This window comes from Pristis pectinata, chromosome 1, assembly GCF_009764475.1.
Source record: "Pristis pectinata isolate sPriPec2 chromosome 1, sPriPec2.1.pri, whole genome shotgun sequence".
NCBI lineage: Eukaryota > Metazoa > Chordata > Chondrichthyes > Rhinopristiformes > Pristidae > Pristis > Pristis pectinata.
Window position 1 is genome coordinate 73143180 of NC_067405.1, and position 21085 is coordinate 73164264.

Below are 21085 nucleotides of genomic sequence, written 5' to 3' on the forward strand. Positions count from 1 at the left end.
CTGTGTGCTCTTATCATTAATCATCTTGATGCAACTTCTTGTTCTCAGTATTTCCGGGGTATGCATTCTCTTGTTCCACTGTTTTGCCAGGATCAAGCTGAATGGGGCAGTCTTGGAATTCTGTTCATGATTCATATGAAACTGCCCAGCAAAACAGACAAGTTTTAATTAGCCAACATCCTTCCCCGGGATGTATTTACTTCAATTTGTCTCATACTTTTCCACCTCCCCTAAACTTCTCTCTGTATCCCTCCCACGTTATTACTCTCACTATCTACTCTTCCACAACTCTCTTTTTTCTACCTCTCCCTTTCTCCCCTTCCACTCCAGTACCCCATTCCCTCCAGTCCCCCTCGCATACTAGTCCCTTTCCCTCCTGCCCCCCTCCTATCCTGCATTATCCGCCCCGTCTCCACACTTTTATCACCCCAACACCCCTTTCCCCATTTCCTGTAGTCTCTCCTTCCTCTCACTCTCCCTCCCCCAACACTCCCTCCTTCCCCCGCTCTCCCTCCTCCTCCCCTCCACTCTCCCTCCTTCCCCCACTCTCCTTCCTTCCCCTGCTCTCCTTCCCCACTCTCCCCCAACTCTCCCTCCTTCCCCCGCTCTCCCTCCTTTACGTGCTCTCCTTCCCCCCGCTCTCCCTCCTTCCCCTACTCTTCCTCCCCCACTCTCCTTCCTTCCCCCCACTCTCCCTCCTTCCCCGCTCTCCCTCCTCGCTCTCCCTCCTTCCCCGCTCTCCCTCCCTGCTCTCCCTCCTTCCCCGCTGTCCCTCCCTGATCTCCCTCCTTCCCCTGCTCTCCTACACCCCATTCTCCCTCTTTCCCCCCATTCTCCCTCCTTCCCCCCACTATGCCCACTCTCGCTGCTTAACCCCCTCCCCTTTCCTACCCCCTCCCTCCTTTCCCCACCGTTCTCCCTCCTTTTCTCTCCCACCCTCCCTTTCCTTTTCCACTCTTCCCCCAGCATTTCCCCTTCCTTTCTGCCCACCTCCTTCCATCTCCTGTAGCCCCCTCTGTCTGCACCCCCCTACAATACCCATCTGGCACTTCCCTTTCATGGTGTCTCTTAATTTTTTTCTTTTATGTCTTTCTCAATGTTCCCTTCACTTTCATATCGATTGTTCTCAGCTGGAGATTATTTGAGTAAAAACCATTGGTGTTGTAACTACTGGCAGTTCCCACGCATTAATTATGAACCTGGATCCTCAGATTTTTTTGACCGTTAAAAGTATGTAAATCTTCAGGAACCACATGGATGAAATTAACAAAATTAAATCGGACTCCTTTGTCATTGTTCATAATATGTGTCTGTCTCCCTGTTGATACTAATTTAAGATGATACAAAGCACTATTGGGAAATATTAGCGTTTGTGGACTGTGGGATAAGAGATGATGTTTCAACAATGCATTGAATAACGTTCTTGATGAGAAATATCTAAAATTATTTGGAGCTCTTGAATCCAATGCTTGCCAATCTGATCTTAAAAAGTTGCTATGGAAACAGTGGTAGCTGCTGGACAAAGTCAGCTCCAGGTGTCTCAGCCTTTGAGGGCATTTTGTCGACTTTGAAGAATGATAATTTGCCCATGTGCTGTGTTACTTTATCAGTTGCCAAATTGTGAGCATTGGATACAAAAATGATTTAGTCGGAAAGGTAGCTTTGTTGAAAATTACGTGCCTGAATGCAATTTGATTAAGGTCTGAAAAATGTACGTTGTGTTCTCAGGATCGTCTGGAGATTGGTGTTATGCAGGTCCACAATTCCCACAGCAGTAACAGTCCAAGACAAATGCATACTCAGTCACCTGATCCTCGAGAGAGGGACTCATTAGGTAAGACCTGGTACTGTGGATATAAATTGTTTCACCCCATGTTTTTTTAGTTTCAAGGAAAGGTCCTGGCAAGAAGCTCACTGTCTTCCTCCAGAGTCCAGAACCTTGTCTAAGCCTACAAGTTACAGCACCCATGTTTGCAGGTTGCACAGACTGGGTTTGTGTTACAATAAGTTTTGAAGATTAAGGGCTGATCTTATTGAAGCTTTATTTATTCAGTCAGGGGTTGTGGATGTTGTTGGCAGGGCCAGTGTCTATTGTCCATCCTTATTTACTCCCAGACCTGAGTAACACGCTCGATCATCTCAGAGGGAAGAGTTATCCTCATTGGTGTTTTCGAAGTCACACATAGCCCAGGGCAGATTTCCTCCTCTGAAGGGCATTGGTGAACCAGATGAGATTTTGTAGCAATATGTTTTCCTGGTCACCATTGTTGATCCTAGCCCTTTATTCCAGATTTGGGGAATCCCCATGATGGGATTCAAACTCATGTCTCCAAATCAGTCATCCAGGCTTGTGGAAACTAGTCTAGTAATTTAACCACAATGCTACCGGCTGCCCAAGACGATTAAAGGATTTAATTAAATGGAGGAAGAGAAACCCTTTTTTTCCAGTTGGTGGTGTGGATGAGGGGATGTCATGGTCTTTCTTACAATAGGATTTCAAATCAGGAGTAAGGAAGTCTTACTGCAGTTGTGTAGGATTTTGGCGAGACCACACTTGGAAAGGATGTGCTTGTCATAGAGGGAGGGCAGTGAAGATTCGCTAGATTGGTTCCAAGGATGGCAGGTTTGCCAGAGATTGGGAACACTAGGCATGCATTCTCTAGAGTTTAAAAAGAAATTAGAGGAAATATAATTGAAATTTCTAAAGTTCTTGCAGGGCTTGACTGCTGGGTTCAGTTAGGGTGGTTTCCCCCGGCTAAGGAGTCCAGAACCAGGGTTCACAATGTCAGATTAAACAGAAGGTTGTTTAAGATGAGGAGAAATGTCATCACTCAAAGGGTCGTGAATCACTGGAGTTTTCTACCACAGAGTTCTGTGAAAGCTCAGTTACTCGCGTTCATTCAAAACAGACATCTTTAAATTTCTGGATATTAAGGAAGTTGAGGATGAAAGAAAATGGAATTGGAAAACTTCTGGAGCAAAATGAACCCGAACTGTTTCACTTCCAGCAGATTATTGAAATAGTGCAGCAAAATGGTACTGAGGTAAAAGATCATCAATGGTCTTGATGTATGGCAGAGCAGCTCAAGTGGTCAGAGGACCACCTCCTTTCCTGTTATTTGTGTTCTTATAACCTTAATATTCGAGGTGATTTTAGGAATCCCTCCTTCACAAAAAGGATAATGGAAATCTGGAACACTCTTGCCCAAAAAGCTGTTGAGGTGAAGGAGGTGGGGGTTCTAAAATGAGATGTATCATTCTCTGTTAGGTATCAAGGGTTGCAGAGTGATACAGTTAAGATGGGGATTAAATGTGATCCAGCCATGTGACGTAACAGGATGAAGCAGTCTGCTCCTGTAATTTTTCTTTTACTTCCATATAGCAAGTTTCAATAGTTAATGCCTGAATTGTGTCACCTTTTATAAACATGTATACATGTGGATGTTGCAAGTTAACAGAATTGCAGTACAAACTGCAGTCCACATCGCTGTTGATGAAAATCAAATAAAAATCTGATTGAATGCTGGAAATCTGAAATGAAACAGAAAATGCTGGAAACACTCAACAGGTGTTACCAGCATTTTCTGCTTTGTATTACCTATAATTCTGTTCACTGTGTGATTTCTGCACCAGATCAAAACTTAATTTCTGTGTTGCTGAGAGAACAGAACTTATCTGCTAAGTAAACCAGTCAGAGAATCATAAATGATGTAACTTGCAGGGTTAGATATATTTCTGGACTCCAGAGGATGAAAGGGAAATTCTTGCCAGGAACTGTCTTTGAGCCTAGAATTTGTCGGGTAGGGTCACAAGTTGGATGGATTGTGCGAGCATGTGGAATGGGTAAGCTTGATGGGTCATGTAGCTTCAACCTCTTCCATGTTTCACAGAATCTTTGTGCTTTTTAGAGGAGGTGAAAGGAAATGAAATCGGAAAACTTCTGGAGCAGAATGAACCTGCACTGTTTCACTTTTAGCGGATCATTGAAATAGACAGCATTGCTACATGGCATCCCATTATTAACCAAACTAACGTTACCTCATTGCATTAGAAGGCCATTTAACTCCTGGAGCCTGTTCTGTTATTCGTTGACATCATGGTTGATCTATTGTCTAACTCTATATATGCACATTTGTGCTATGTTCCTAAGCAAAATTTTCATTATTTTAGTTTAATTTAATAGTTAACCTGGTATCTGGAGCCATTTGCTGAAGAAAGTTCTGAATGCTGCCAGTATTTGCATGTAGAATATTTCCTGTCTTTGCCCTGAAAGACCTGTCTATGACCCTGAGTCAGAGACTCCTCATTCAGTGTAAATAGTTTGCATTTCTCTCTTCAGCTTTTCAGTTCCTATATTGAAAAATTTGATCAAATTGCCCTTTGACCTCAGTTGCATGGAATGCAACCTTAGCTTTTGCGACCTTCTCTTGTAACTTAAGCCTTGTGAATCCATATATCATTCTGGTAAATTTACACTGCACTCCCTCCAAGGCCTGCATATTCTTCCCATGGCACGGTGCCCAAAACTGCTAGCCATACTCTTAAGTGTCACACCAGGGCTTTATATCATTTTACATCTGTTTCCCTTACATCTGGTGCTACTGTCTATCCCACATATCCTCCTCACCCTGCCCCTCACCACCCTGCATCCAGAGCACTATTCATTGAGAGGGTGGGTATGATATACATGATGGGAAATTGAAAGAAGTAACAAGCACCATAAGTGCATTTTTTCTGAGACTGTTAGGCTCCTCCTTTTCATTTATCCTGAGACCTGTGCTCCTCTCACACATACATCCACTGTTGGCCTGCTTTAAATACTCTGCAAGCTTTGCAATCAATTGGTTATTCTTTTGATATCGGGTTTCTGCTTTTATGCAGGCAATCTTTGTATGGGGAACTCCACCAAAACACTTTTCTTTACCAAGTTTATGTACCTAGCCAACATCTTTATCATAAATTGTAATGTATAATTTACACCTGATGCTGTCACTTGAATTGTTTTGGAAGCCAGATTTAGGGGTTTGCCTGCGATCTCCTTTAATGATGTCTGTGTTTATTTCTCTGCTTGGCCATGTTGTCATTAGTCTCTGCTGATGCTGGCTTCAGCACATTGGTATAAGACCATAAGATATAGAAGCAGAATCAGGCCATTGGGTCTATCGAGTCTGCTCGGCCATTCAATCGTGGCTGATTTTCTTCAACCCCATTCTCCCGCCTTCTCACTCTAACCCTTAACCCCTGTCTTAAATACATCCAATGACTTGGCCTCCCTAGCCCTCTGTGGCAATGAATTCTACAGATTCATCACCCTCTGCCTGAAGAAATTCCTCCTCATTTCAATTTCAAAGGAATGTCCCCTTAACCTGAGGCTGTGCCCTCAGATCCTAGACTCTCCTATTAATGGAAACATCCTTTCCACGTCCACTCTATCCAGGCCTTTCAGTATCCAGTAGGTTTCAATGAGATCCCCCCTCATCCTTCTGAACACCATGGAATACAGGCCCAGAAACATCAAATGCTCCTCATATATTAAGCCTTTCCTGAGATCATTCTTGTGAACCTCCTCTGGGCTCTCTCTAGAGGCAGCACATCCTTCCTTAGATACGGGGCCCAAAACTGTTCACAATGTGTTGCGCAGAGACGGCTTTTGACTGAGTTGGAGTCTTCCAAGATTGGGGGAATTTGGTTGCTCTGTAGCGATCCATAGTAATATCTTGGGGACCAAGATTTTCAAAGTAAGTGTTCTCCTAGGTTACTGGATTATGTAGTGGGATCTGTACATGCACTGACTGTCCAGAACCTGACAAGTGTAACCTTGGGTCTCCTGCTGAGAGTGTCCTTGTATCATAACTCCTAGCATTTAAAATTCTATTGGGAAAATTGTTCCGAGATCTTTGTTTTCAAGTTACCACTTTACAGTCTTGTTCGTTAACATTGACAGTATATGATGAGGGAGAAGTTGAAGTTCCACCTCCCATTCCACCACATCCAGAAGAGGAAGCCATGGGTGTGCACAAAATGCGGTTGTTTCATGAAGATAAGAGGTTCGTAACCAAAAATTAGCCCTTACTAGGCATTATTCATTGTCAAAAGATGCTGGAAGTGCTGGTTGATTCTTGATTGCTGTTAATTTAGCTCTTCAGACTACAAGAAAGACTTGTACTAATGCACCTTTCATGACCTCAAAACATCTTCAAAGTACATTAAAAAGAGTAGCATACTTTTGGGGCATATTTACTGTTGTAATGTAGGAAACATTACAATAGTAAATGCTTTTAATTTATGCACTGTATGGCGCCAGAAGGGAGAATGACCTGATGATAACTTGTAGTGCCATTGATTAAGAAAATAAGTTTGGGCCCAAATTCTTGCAACGAGGCAGTTAATTAGTGATTATTTGCTTTTGAAGCCAACATTTACCCGTTTAATAGAATAACACTGAGGGAGGAGAACATGAATGAAAGATGCTCATATTACGTATACTTCCCTGTTATGAGCTGGGGCACTCAAACTTCAGCAACGTGACCAGTAACGCAGTTGTGTTTCTGCAATATTATCATTGGTACACTTGGTGTGTTGATAATTTATGCTGTGGGATTGGCTTTGGTCTTCCTTAGAAATGCAGCTTTGACAGAATGCCAGAAACATTTCAGACCATAGCCCTACTGGGTACCATTTGAAGTGGTTATTATTGGATAATAGCACACATGCCAGGCATTTCTTTCATTTATTTTCTCCCTCTGGTTTGCTGCTTGTGCTCAAGTCTCTGGAATGGGACTTGAATCACCAACCTTCTGCCTGAGGATTAAGAGTCCTGCTCATTGAGTTACAACAAACAGGGCAATTCCAACAATGGAGGTCTTGTGCTGTAGCCCATGTTTTTTGTGTGGAGCTGGCACAATGCAGCGATCTGCTGAAAGGTTTGCTACAGAAATTGTTTCTTTAAATATATTGCTTGGATCTGCCTGAATTTTCTCTCACCCTTTCCACAGCTTAGAGCTCAATTCCTCTTCCCAACTGCAGCAGCAGAGACCTCCGGATGGAGCTTTAGAAAGTCAGTCTGGTGTCGTTGCCAAGAGGCAGTCTCCCGGAAAAATCAGTGGCTCCAAGAGCATGGATTTGGGTGAGAGCTGTATCCAGCCTGTCATTCACAAAACAAACTAAAATAAATAAAATAGAGAGAAGATAAATTGAAAGCGATTTGCACCCTATTGTCATTTAACTTGTCAAACTGAGTGGACTGCAGACCCCTACCTACCTCCCCTCTCTCGCCCAGGATTAGATCCTTGTGATCTCCCTGCCATCTGCAGCTTTTTTGAAGTCTATGCTTTGGTCTTAGTAAGATGAAAGTAGTGTTAATGAGGGTTAAAAATAACACTGAAGTGACATTGATTGAAGATGGTGAGAGGCTGCATTGCACAATCCACAGGGGAATAAAACTGGGTGATGATGAAGGAGTTCCATACGTTGGAGGTTTAACCACACCTGCCTGGCTAGATCCCACACTGCTTCCTGCTTACTTTTATTACCATTTGACTCAGTGCTGAATGTCCTCTTTAAAGTAACTAATGTACAACTGTATGTACCAGTCAACAACAACCAGGATTTATATTGCTCCTTCAGCTTAGTAAGGTCTCCCAAGGGGCTTACAGGAGAAATTATCAGTTAAAATTTGACACTGTCAGGTAAGGAGGTATTATGATAAATGACTAAATGCTTGGTTTTAAAGAGCATCTCAAAGGTAGAGAATTAGGGAGGGATTTCTAGAAAAGTTTCAACAGCACATTCCAAACTCACAACCTCTACCATCCAGAAGGGCAAGGGCTACAGGCACATAGAAACTTCACCACGTGCAAGTTCGCTCCAAGTCACACAGCAGCCCTATATGGAAATATACTGTCGTTTCATCATTGCCATGAGGTTTAAAGCCTGGAACTCCCTCGGGAGTACCTTTACCAGATAGACTTCAGTGGTTCAAGAAACCAGCTCACCACCTCTTGCTCAAGGGCAATTACTGATGGGCACTTAATGCATGTCTTACCATTAATGCCTACATCCTTTCCGTAAAATAAAATAAAAATTTGCACAGCTTTGTCTGTCTGAAGCTAACCCTGTCGTTAAATTTTTTTAAAAAATTTTATTTACAGCATGGTAACAGGCCCTTCTGGCCCAACGAGTCCACGCCACCCATTTTAAACCCAAATTAATCTACCCGTACGTCTTTGCAATGTGGGAGGAAACCGGAGCACCCGGAGGAAACCCACGCAGACACGGGAGAACGTACAAACTCCTTACAGACAGCGACGGGAATCGAACCCCAATCGCTGGCACTGTAATAGCGTTGCACTAACCGCTACGCTACCGTGCCACCAGGTGGGACCACTAATTTGTCAGTAACTATACTCCACACTATTGTTTTTCAATAGTTATTTTTTTCTGATTTTATTAAGAGATGATGGTGCAGTTACTGTCATAAATTCTGTTTTATTCATCTCTTAAAACATGCTCTGTTCTCTGAGTAAATTGGCTTTGTTTGCTTTACAATCAATTGCTTGGTGCAAGTTCAGATGTACGTTCTGCCCAGCCTCCAACTCACTGGCTGACTATTGTCAGTAGACACCCTTTGGAGAAAAAAGCTAAATGCATTAGTCTTGCAACCTTATAAAGACTGAGAAGCAGAGGAAGACATTGAGAAGTCTTTGCATTAATGTAGAATTGGTATTATTTGTGATCTACACTCCCATTCAGCATAACATACTGCCATCTAACTTTGATTCCCAGATTGTTAGCTTCTCTTCATGATACATAGAATCTGCAAACCTGATTCCTGTAATAATCCTGTAAATTTGCAGAACCTTGCTTCCATTGAGCATGTTCATAATGGATCATACATCATGGAAACAAGTATGCACTGACATCCTGCACCCACATAAACTAATCATGTTTGTATTCTTGTTCAAAATCAAAAAAATGTAGATGGTGGAAAACTAAAATAAATGTAGAAAATGCTGGAAATCCTCAGCAGATCAGGCTGAATGCTGACTCTTCCCAGTGTTTTCTGTTTTTATATTTGTATTCTCCCCTCATTCCTATTGTTACCCCCTCCCCTTCCAGATTCTACCACTCATCTACACACTAGGGGCAATTTATAGTGGACTATTCCCCTCCCAGCTGGCACGTCTTCAGGATGTGGGAGGAAACTGGAGCATCTAGGGGAAACCCACAGGATCACAGGGAGAACATGTGAACTCCACACAGAGAGTACAAGAGGTCAGGATTGAACCTGAGTTGCTGGAGCTGTGAAGCAACAGCTGTATTAGTTGCGCCTCTGTGCCGCCCCTAGTTTGATTGGCCATTTATATGTTCCTAACTCTGGACAAAGCACCAATTTTAGAAAATGAAAAGGTTGGCCCTGCTTGGGCAGGTCAACAGAGGGAATTTATTGAAATACTAAATTTTGTTTGATATAAAAATACTTGAATGCAAGTGCAGCAGAGATACAGAAATGCATTTGTTTTTTAGCGTGTATTTTTCTTAAATAGAACATGACTGGCTTTTGACCTTGTTAATATATCTGGAGCATTTTTTCAATAAAATGCACAAATTCTTTCTGTTTTGATTTTTCCCCTTAGAAAGGTTAAATCCAGTAGTTCAGGGAATTCTTTTGTATATCAAAGTGTCTGGTCAGATACTGTGAGCCTGGAGTTTGGATAATGGTTGTAAGTCAATAGGGCAGCACTATCCAGTTGAACTCTTGCAGTTGGGCATTGATTTATGACCTGGTACATTTTCTTAATCATTTCTTTCAAGTGCATGTCCAGTGGAGATTCAGAAAAAGAAATGTTCCCCTGCTCAAAACATGAAGAAGCAATTCATTTGATACTCCATGTCTAATATGACACAGAAATGCTTTCATGGCTGCTAAATTCAGGATATTTGCCATGGGATTTTCTTCCTCACCAACACTTAAAATTTAAATTGACTCCTAGATGTTCAGAATTGCCAGTGGTAGGAGTACTCTTGTAAATTCCCATTTTAAATCTACAAATTTTAATATAAGCAATTAATAGCAGTAAGTATTAGGTGACAGGCAGCCAGCCTCTTGATTAGTGTGAACCCAGTAGAACTAATAGGTCAACATCAAAAAGCCAAAAAAAATCTGCAGATGCTGCAAATCTGAGGAAAGGTCATCAACCTGAACCAATTACTGTGCTTTTCTCTGGATGCTGCCTGACCTGCTGAGTATTTCCAGCATCCACGATTTTTATTATAACAGTTAAATATGGTTGTTCAGGTTGAATGTGCAAGTTACATGTATCTGTCTCAGGGAGTTTATTTTTTTATCAGTGGGTGGGAAACTCATGGAATCTGTTGAATGCGTCACCTAAATTACTCCCTAGTGGAATTTTGGTTTGCACCCCACCTGAAATTACTCTACATTGATTTAAGTGGAGAAGATGGGGGAGGATGTAAAGTTAGATGTATCCTCATCGTGTGAAAGTCAAAATTGATTATTGTCATATGCACAAGTACATGTATGCACAGGTACAATGAAAAACTTGTCTGCAGCAGCATCACAGGCACATAGTATCATGTAAGCAGCATTTACAAGAATTTCCTAATAGTTGGTTCAGGTTAAAATTACCTGCAGTTATAAATTACTTTTAGTTCCTGACTATTCTGCACTTTTAATGGTTAGTGCTGAGCCTTGCCCAAAAAAAAAGTTGTTCAACTTCATGATCGAGTCTCAAAGTTTCTGCATTGTCTTTCCAGTGAGAGGTTTGTGTGAGAGAGTAGTTTGTCTGTGACACAGTTTAAATTTCCAATCTCCCTTTTTGCTTGGGACTGCCTCGATCCTGCTTCTCCGCTTCTTACACACCTCCACCTTTTAATCTTCATTCATCCTTTCAAAAGCAAAAGAATGTGTGGAGGCGCTGTTACTCTGTTGTTAACTGACTGAATTTATGAAGATGCTAATTAACTAACTTAATCTCATGGACTGTAAAGATGTATGAACAGAAGCTTCTGCTGTTAACAATTCCCTTTCCAATAGCTATATGCAGTATACATGCAAACAATGTGAGATTAAATCCTTTCAGTCAATTTGCTATATTTATTTTCTGAGATCTAGGCATTGCTAACCAGTATTTTTTGCATCCATTATTGCCCTTGAGAAGGTGGTGGTGACCATTTCCTTGAATTTTTGTAGTTCCTCTGGTGAAGGTGCTCCCACAATGCTGTTGGGGAGCATTTCCCTGGTTTTAGACCCAGCAGTGATGAAGGAATCAGCAGTATATTTCCGTGTCAGGATGGTGTGTGGCCTGAAGGGGAACCTGCAGGTGGTGATGCTGCCATGTATCTGCAGGTGGTAGAAGCCATGAGTTTAGGAGGTGAACTAATGAATGAAATTGAATGCTTCAAAATTGTCATAATTTACTGATCAGGATTGTTTTAGGTACTGTTGATCTAGTCAATTGAGTTGATGTATCCCAGAGAGCCATTAGCAAAAAAAAAATCAGAATTGGCTCTTGTTTCTGATCTCTTTTCAAAAACCATCCCTAAGTTCACCTCGTTACCATAAAATGAAGGCGATGTCAGACTTGAACTGAACTGAATAAATGGGCTGAAGCTCTGGAGAAGACTAAGGAACGACATAATTGTAAACTATAAAATTTTTGAAGAGATTTATAGGATGAAGCTATAGATGTTTGCAGCTGGGGAGGTCCAACACTAGGTTCATAAATACAATTGGCAAGAATTCAGGAAGAACTCTTTTCCTCACAGAATGGTAAGAATGTCAAAACTATTATCATAAGGAGCTGTTGAGACGACTGGCATAGACTATTTTTAAGGGGAATCTGAATATACAGTGGCATGCACAAGTTTGGGCACCCCTGGTCAAAATTTCTGTTACTGTGAATAGCAAAGCGAGTAAAAGATGATCTGATTTCCAAAAGGCATAAAGATGACACATTTCTTTAATATTTTAAGCAAGATTACTTTTTTTTATTTCCATCTTTTACAGTTTCAAAATAAGAAAAAAGGAAAAGGGCCCGAAGCAAAAGTTTGGGCACCCTGCATGGTCAGTACTTAGTAACACCCCCTTTGGCAAGTATCACAGCTTGTAAATGCTTTCTGTAGCCAGCTAAGAGTCTTTCAATTCTTGTTTGGGGGATTTTCGCCCATTCTTCCTTGCAAAAGACTTCTGGTTCTGTGAGATTCTTGGGCCGTCTTGCATGCACTGCTCTTTTGAGGTCTATCCACAGATTTTCAATGATGTTTAGGTCGGGGGACTGTGAGGGCCATGGCAGAACCTTCAGCTTGTGCCTCTTGAGGTTGTCCATTGTGGATTTTGTGGTGTGTTTAGGATCATTATCCTGTTGTAGAAGCCATTCTCTTTTCATCTTCAGCTTTTTTACAGATGGTGTGATGTTTGCTTCCAGAGTGTGCTGGTATTTAATTGAATTCATTCTTCCCTCTACCAGTGAAATGTTCCCCATGCTACTGGCTGCAACACAAGCCCAAAGCATGATCGATCCACCCCTGTGCTTAACAGTTGGAGAGGTGTTCTTTTCATGAAATTCTGCACCCTTTTTTCTCCAAACATACCTTTGCTCATTGCGGCCAAAAAAATTCTATTTTAACTTCATCAGTCCACAGGACACGTTTCCAAAATGCATCAGGATCATTTAGATGTTCCTTTGCAAACTTCTGATGCTGAATTTTGTGGTGAGGATGCAGGAAAATTTGGAGAAAAAAGGCCCAAAAATCTCAAAGAACTAGAAGCCTTTTGCAAGGAAGAATGGGCGAAAATCCCCCCGACAAGAATTGAAAGGCTCTTAGCTGGCTACAGAAAGCGCTTATAAGCTGTGATACTTGCCAAAGGGGGTGTTACTAAGTACTGACCATGCAGGGTGCCCAAACTTTTGCTTCGGGCCCTTTTCCTTTTTTGTTAGTTTGAAGCTATAAAAGATGGAAATAAAAAAGTAATCTTGCTTAAAATATTAAAGAAATGTGTCATCTTTAACTTTATGCCTTTTGGAAATCAGATCATCTTTTACTCGCTTTGCTATTCACAGTAACAGAAATTTTGACCAGGGGTGCCCAAACTTTTGCATGCCACTGTATATGTATCAGGGAAAAGTATAGAAGGATATGTTAAAATGATTGGATGAAATAGTTGGAAGGAGGCTTGGATGAAACGTAAATGCTGACATAGACCAGATGGGACAAATAAAACTCTGAAAATCCGGCACTCTTGGGCCTTTAGTGGCAAGCAGATTTTCCAGACTATTAGATGTAAATCCAATTAATAACTCAGCACAATTTTAATTCACTTTTTTTTGGACGTTACACAATATTATAATAAATACTCAAGTGAACCCAGTAAGCTTAAAGGGAGCACAGGAAGACAGGATCCTGGTCAGTTTAAAGAGAGTGTGGGAACAGGGGCCCCAGTGAATCAAAAGGGAGTGTGGGAACTTGGGTCCCGGTGAGTCACAAGGGAGTGTGGCAAATATTACTCAGTGAGCCAGATGCTAAGACATCAGGATTTCTGATTATTAGAGTTAGCATTTGGCACGTTGGCCATCAGTTAGGCCATTGAGTATAGGAGTTGGGATGTTATACTGCAGTTGTACGAGATGGTGAGGCCACACTTGGAGTATTGTGTTCCGTTTTGGTCACCTTGCTATAGGAAATATGCCATTAAGCTGGAAAGAGTACAGAAACGTTTTACGAGGATATTGCCTGGACTCAAAAGACTGGGTATTAAGGAGAGTTTGGCCAGGCTGGGACTTTGTTTCCTGGAGTGTAGGAGAATGAAGGGTCACCTTATAGAGGTGTATAAAATCATGAGGGGCATAGATAGGGGGAAATGCACACATCTTTTTCCCAGGGTTGGGGAATCAAAAACTAGAGGGTATAGGTTTAAAGAGAGGAGGGATTTATTAGGAACCTGAGGGGCAACTTCTTCACACAGAGAGTGGAATGCTATGGAATGAGCTGCCAGAGGAAGTGGTTGAGGCAGGTACAGTAACAACATTTAAAAGACAATGAGACAGGTACATGGATAGGAAAGGTTTAGAGAAATACTAGCCAAATGTAAGCACATGGGACTAGCTTAGATGAGCATCTTGGTCAACATGGATGAATTGAGCCGAAGGGCCTGTTTCTGTGCTGCATGATTCTACTGTAGTCTGTTTGCTGTTAATTCTATGCGATTCTGTGAAAGGGGAAGAAGACCAAAATAAAGTTAACTTGGGAGTCTGCTGTCGTTTACACAAATAGTGTAGAGTTCTAAACCTTCGTGATCTCCCCTGACAGCAGTTCCCTGGGTGCTGTGCTGGAATTGCAAAACAGTTTCTTATTTAACAGTGTTAAATAACGCAGCAGCAAAGTGAAAATATAATCTGCGGACACTGAATGATTCATGAAGTTACCTGTTACTTGCTCTGATTAACATAAATTGGCAAAGTTGTTTGTTTTCATTAATATTTAAGAGTGTGTGCTGTACACATCTCGATTACCAAAAAGACTCATTGGGTGTACTCAATTTGTGTCAGGGGTCAGCTGCAACCTTTCTGGAAAGAACCCTCCTGATTTGTTTACTTCCCAGGGAAGAGAATTTTGTATCTGCCTTCACAGTAGAAGACACTGAAAACAAAACAAAAATAGTAGGTGACTAACAGATGAAAGAGGCTGAAAATTAACACAAAGATTTCATTAGACCAAAAAGTACTAGGCAAATTAATGAGAATAAGGCAGACAGACCCCGGACCCAATGGCATATATCTTAAGGACTCTGAAAGAGGTGACTGCTGAGATTGTGAGTGAAATTGTTGGCAACTTCCAAAATTCCCTAGGTTTCGAGATGGTCCGACTTAATCAAAAGCAGTGTATGTAGCACTGCTGTTCATGAAAGGAGGGTGGGGGACACGGGGAATTCCATGCAGGTTAGCTTGACATCAGTAGTTGGGAAAATGCTGGAATCTATTATTAAGGAAGTGAAAATAAAGCAATCAGCAAAACGTAACATGATTAGGCAGTATCAACATGAAGGGAAATCATGTTTAACAAATTTATTAGGGTTCTTTGATGATGTAACCAGCATTATAGATGAAGTGTAGTCAGTGTATATCATGCATTTAGATTTCCAAAAGGCATAAAAGACACACTGAGCTCAGAGTAGTATATTGGGGCTGGTGCCCCAGAGGGTGATGGATACTAAGTTATTGCGTACATTCATGGCTGATATAGATTTTTGTGCTTCTGGGGAATTAAGACTTATAGGGATTGGGCTGGAGTTAAAACTGAGGCCAAAGATCATGATTTTATTGAATAGTGGAGCAGGTTCAAAGGGTCACATGCCCTACTCCACTTCCTATTCCTGTGCTTAGGAAAGTGGTCAGTCGATTATTATGCTAATTGGTTGATGAATGCGATTGAAACATCAGCAGGCTACTTTCCAGTATAAATCCTGACCATGGAGGTAGGTTGCCCAACACGGGCAAATTGTTAAGAGCATGGAGGAGACGAAGATGATGATTAGAGTTAATAGTGAATTAGAGATGATGACACATGGTGCACACAGGAGTTTGGAGACATGGTGTAATGGAAACAGGCATGTGAGGTAGAGGAACCCATTAGAAATAAAGGGCAATTGCAGGATGTAAAGGGAAGAAGAAACAAGTGCATTTGCTTTACTACATTCATGACCTTGGGGCATCTCAGATGCTTTGCGTATTATTGAGCAGTTGGAAATGTGATTGAAAGATCTTGCAAGAGGTCATAGACAGCAATGAGATAATGATCAGTTAATTTTATATTTAACTCATTCTGATTGATAAGTATTGACCAAGACACTTGGAAGAACTCTCTGCGCTTCTTTGAAGTAGTGTCATCTGAAAATATAGGCATGCTGCAGTTTAGCATCTCATCTCGGTGCAGCACTCCTGAACATTGGCCTAGGTTTTGTATTAAAGTCTCTGGAGTGAGACTCAGTTCTCAGACTTGCAGCTGGATGGAAAATTAACAAGTTTTCTAAAGGAATTGTAAAAATGATTTTCTTTATGTTTTCCAGTGGCAGATGAGAGTAATGTTGGATCCCTGGCAGTGTACCAATATGGTAAGATATTTTTCTTGTAATACGTTCAGTGTTTGGTTTGCCCTTCATTCATACAAAATCATTGATTTCTGTCCTAGTTCAATTTTAAAAAAAGATATGTTTTTCAGTTTCCCTTAGTATCTGGTATGTAAGTTTAACCTCCAGTGAGCTTTTAATGCTTAACATTATGACGTAAGATCTTCTAACACAGAAGTTGGCCATTCAGACTATTACCATGTGCAAGCTCGCTGAAAAATTATGTAATTAATCCTGTCCCCTGGGCTTTTTCCATAGTCCTGCATTATTTTTTTTTAATTTCTATCCAATTCCCTGTTGGAAGTTACTGTTGAATCTGCTTCCACTACACATCAGATCAGTCTGTTCCAGATCATTGTGCAAAACATTCTCTTTATTTCACCCATTTGTATGTTGTGCCATCTATCTTTATCTGTGCCCACAATCCCGTCAGCTTGTCCACCCACCTTCCAAGATTTGTGCACATGTACGCTGATAACTTAATGTTTTGTGTTTTATTGGGCGGACAACCCAAGTATAAAAACAAGAAGCGTCATTTATTTCAAATGTCATGATACATAAGTGTTTCTTCTGCAGAATTCTGCACCATTACCTGAGTGCTGTGCCTCATTGTGGTATGATTGCTAATTGTGTTATGCTTTGTTTGATCACCTGTTCAGTGGCTCTTTTTAAGTGTCAAGATCTGCACCCACTCCATATCTGTCTTGTTTGTAAATAAGAGTAAGACGCAGATTAATATGTTAGAGGATAATCGAATGATGTAACTTGTATTTTATGACACCTGCTGTGAACGATATGATTAATTTCATTCTGGATTGTTCCTCTCCCCACTACATTCCTCTAGGAAATATAAAAATCGTTAGCAAAAAACAAAATCTGTGCATCAGAACAAATGTCCCGTGGTGATCAACATGGGGATGAAGCAACTGAGGATTTTTAGCAGGCTGTTTTAAGAAGTGATCCTGCTGCAAACTCCCCATTGAGGCAGTAATATCCATTTAATAGCATGTCATGTTGCGATACATATTCCCCATTCTCATCAGTACACAGCATAATCTATCAAAAGGATATCACTGTCCCTTTAACTTTGTTAGGAAAGCTCTTTTTATTTTTTAATCTGTTTATAAGCGCACATCGTGTTGTGTTGCTTATGGGTGATGGCAAAATGATCCTCGACTTTCAGAACCAAGTAATTAAAATTCCTTACCCAAAGGGGCGTTGATGCTTTTGTAATTATTAACTCTTGATCTGAGTCTTGCCCTCATCTAAAACTACCCTAATTTGTAAATAAAATATTTTCCTTTGCCAAATAGTTTTGTTTTGGATGGCATACTTCATATCAATTTCTTGTAATGTTTGCAGATTTAAAATCACAACTAGAGTTGACATTGCTGGAGCAGTATACCTCACAAATTGGACTTTCTGCACCCTTCAATTCGTAATTATTTCGTGCCATAATTTTCTGGAAGTGTGAGCTGATGACAATATATCAATGGTATCAAGCCATGAACGAGGGAACCAATAACTCCTTTAGTCAACAAAAGTTAATGTTCGAGAAAGAAACCAGAAGATGGAGAGAGAAATAAGATGAATTAGTGAGAAATCAAATATAGAGAGGGAAGGAAGTGCAGGCTAGTGAGAGAAACACAGTCTGGGAGAAATAGTAAGGAAGATTTTCTTTAAATTTAATTTTTGAAATCTCTTAGAGCCATTTACTGACTGAGGCTCCACTGCTTAAATTGTTCACTTTCTGGTGTCACTTTAATAATTATCACATTAATAAAAGAATATGTAGGATGTTACTTATCGGACTTGATGTGCTGTGGGGGTTGTATGGATTTTGTATGTGAAATTTGAGCAAGTTCATAAAAATAACAGAGATGTTAAGGGTGAGATGCCATTTGTGCAAAGCAAACAGCAGGGCAGCGTGAAATTGACCAATGAGTTCTTGGGATTCTTAATTTACAGCATATCTCTTAATCCCCTGAGTTTGGCCAATTTAAACACTAATAACGGCATGTGTCCTTACTTTTCCAGCAAGTTCACACCCAACATGCCTGACTGCTGTGCGTGACAAATCTTAATCTCTTCCATAAGCACTCGGATGTTCAAGTCTAATATAAGTAAAAGCCTCAGAAGGAAGGAATCTTTAACCTCGTCCTCATTTATTTCTGACTAATGATTTGTTTGTGCCAGTAATATAATCTTGGGCCAGGGTCAGGTGCAATTATCACGACATGACATGTGACCACTGTGGGTAATGCACCGAGATATCAGGCCATGAAGTGAGACTTCTTGAAGTGTGGACAATTATAGAACATGTTTGGGAAAGGTCTGTCCAGTGCTTTAACTTGTCCATTGAATGTGGATTTGAAAGTATGTACGTGAGAAACAGTAACCAGAGAAAGTTGTTGTCAATGTAGGAAAAAACAAGAGACTACAGATTCTGGAATCAGGAGTAAAAAAACTGCTGGAGGAACTCAATGGGTCAAGCAGCATCTGTAGGGGGGAGAGGAATTGTTGACATTTTGGTCTGAGACCCTGCATCAGAACTGAGAGTAGAGAGGGAAGATGGCCTGATGCAGGGTCTCAGTCTGAAATGTTGGCAGTTTCTCTCCCCCACAGATACTGCTTGAGCCACTTAAATTCCTCCAGCAGTTTGTGTTTTGCTCCAATTTGTATTTATATAGTGCCTTTATCATAGCAAATAGCCTCTAGGTGCTTCACAGGAGCATTATCAAAACAAATTGTAATTCCACTGGATAAGATGACCAAAAGTTTGCTTAAAGAGGTAGAGCTTGAGCATTTTAAAGAAGAAAAGGATGGCAGAGAGGTGTGGAGAGGGAATTCCAGAGCTTTGAAGCCTTGTCTGTCATTGGTAGATCAATTCAGATATGATCAAGAAGCATTTCAGAAGGTAGCAGTGTATGGGTGAGGCCACAGAAAGGTTTCTAAGCAAAGATGCAAAAGTTTTAAGATCAAATCACTGCTGTACTAAGCCCCACTGTAGATCAGTGAGCCAAGGTAATGGTCAATAGAACTTTGTGTGAGTTAGCACACAGCACCTGTTAAAAAAACTTTGCAAAATGCAGGATAGGAGACCTATCCAGGAGGTTACTGGTTTGTTAAATCCAGGGATGGAAGTAGAATACCTGGAGCAATTCTTTTCCTCGAGCCTATGACTGGAATCTTAATGAGCATTTCTGATGTTCACTTGCTGAGCGGCAGTGAAGTAATTTGGACAGGGGACAACCAGCGATGGTGGGGGAAATCAAAATAGGTGGACATGGGCTGTCAGAATTGGCAAAGCCCAAAGACATTGGAGGGTTGTGGCCATGGAAGAATTTGTAAGGAAGGATGAAAATTTAAAAGTGGAATCATTTCAGTACAGCGAGTCAGCTGCCTAGTGTAGACACAGGAGAAAATTTCTTCCATTTAATCCAATTTTATTCAGCCACTGAACATTGAGCCTGAGTAATATGTTGGATCTGAACAATCAATGAATAATCCATTTTAATTTCACTCTTTGTATTGTATTCAGGATTGTTTGTAAAGAACATTTTATTTTCTTCTGTCTTGAGTGATTTCATGTAATGGAACTCGGTTATGTATATATACATATTTATTTCATAATGATAAATCTAACAATTCCTGGCTGTCAAATACAATCTAAATATAAGATAGTCACTTGTATATTTAATACAAAATTCAAGAGGAACTTCCTCATTCAGAGACTGCTGGAATGTGCAACTCAAAATCACAAGTAGTTGTTGAGTTGAATAGTACAAATATATTTCAAGGGAAGCTGGTCCATCTCAACTGGTTTGGATGAGTTAGGTGGGAGTAGAGATGTGTGGAACAACAATATGGCCCAGGCCAATGGGGCATAAACTTGTTCTTATGGTGTTTACTTCCATGTGAATGGAAAATATTTATTTTTTATTATTATTTTTATTTATTATTAGGCTTCCAGTTTTATTCTTCAAAACACATTTTTTCTGAAACTTGTCCTTCATCTATCACAGTGTGAAAATACTGCGATCTCAAGAATGTGCCAGGATGACACCAGCCAAGAGGTGTAACTGTTGAGGGGGCGGAGGGGAGGGGCAGAGGAAGGATCCCCTTGCAGAGCATCTGTTCAGTAGCATTGCTGACAGTGTGTTTAGTTCATTCATATATCCAGCAATGGGATCTCTGTCTGCCAAGCATTTGATAACGTCACTTTCATTTGATTGAACTGACCTGTAGAGGCCTTCAGTAAGACTCATTGTGAGCAATTTTCAGGAAGTGTTATAAAAATTAAGAATGATACAGCTGGACAGCATAAGTATTAGAAATGTAATTGTTGTTTTCCATTATCCAGTGTATTTTTTATATATATGTTGTGTAAAACCAAGAGCTAGGCTGAAAATCTAGGTTGCAATTTAATTGTGTGTTCAGGTGAGGTTCATTACCCAGACTGAAGCTTTATTCCTGTAGATTACAATGCTATCTGAACCTACTTCAATTAGATTACAGGCTTGTAATTCACTCTCTGCTACCATCCATTCTGTATTTTCTAGAAATATGTCTTGTTAGAGAAACCTAAAAGAATTAGAATTAGATCAGTATGTGAGCAGCAGCTGGATTCAGTTACCCAATCCATCCCTGCAAGCGAGGAGTGGTGTTATTAATGCTGGTGATTCCTCCAGTTTCGCTGTGATAGATTAGACCTTAATGTTTGGCAGCGTGCATGCGGAATGCAGTCGCTCAGGAGACGGCAACAGCCTCATGTTCAGCAATTCCAGCTGTTTTTTTTAAGCGTGCTTCTACACTTTGACTTTCCAGTAAGGAAAAAGTCAGTCATTTATTCTTCACTTCCAGATTAACCATCGCACATTTTTTATTAACAGAAAACTGCACTTCGTTAGGGCACCCAGCCTTTCTTCTAGCCGCTGTACA

General features: G+C 40.7%; 1 protein-coding gene across 2 annotated transcripts in view; it reads left to right on the forward strand.

Annotated features, from left to right (window-relative positions):
* The window catches only part of LOC127577496 (partitioning defective 3 homolog B-like), a 787668-nt gene that overhangs the window by 411625 nt on the left and 354958 nt on the right, over positions 1–21085 (forward strand). For both annotated transcript variants that reach the window (XM_052028727.1, XM_052028736.1), the window contains exons 13-16: positions 1729–1834; positions 5945–6047; positions 6996–7126; positions 16085–16129. In XM_052028727.1, coding sequence (XP_051884687.1) covers positions 1729–1834; positions 5945–6047; positions 6996–7126; positions 16085–16129 — 385 coding nt within the window. The remainder of the gene's footprint in view (positions 1–1728; positions 1835–5944; positions 6048–6995; positions 7127–16084; positions 16130–21085) is intronic.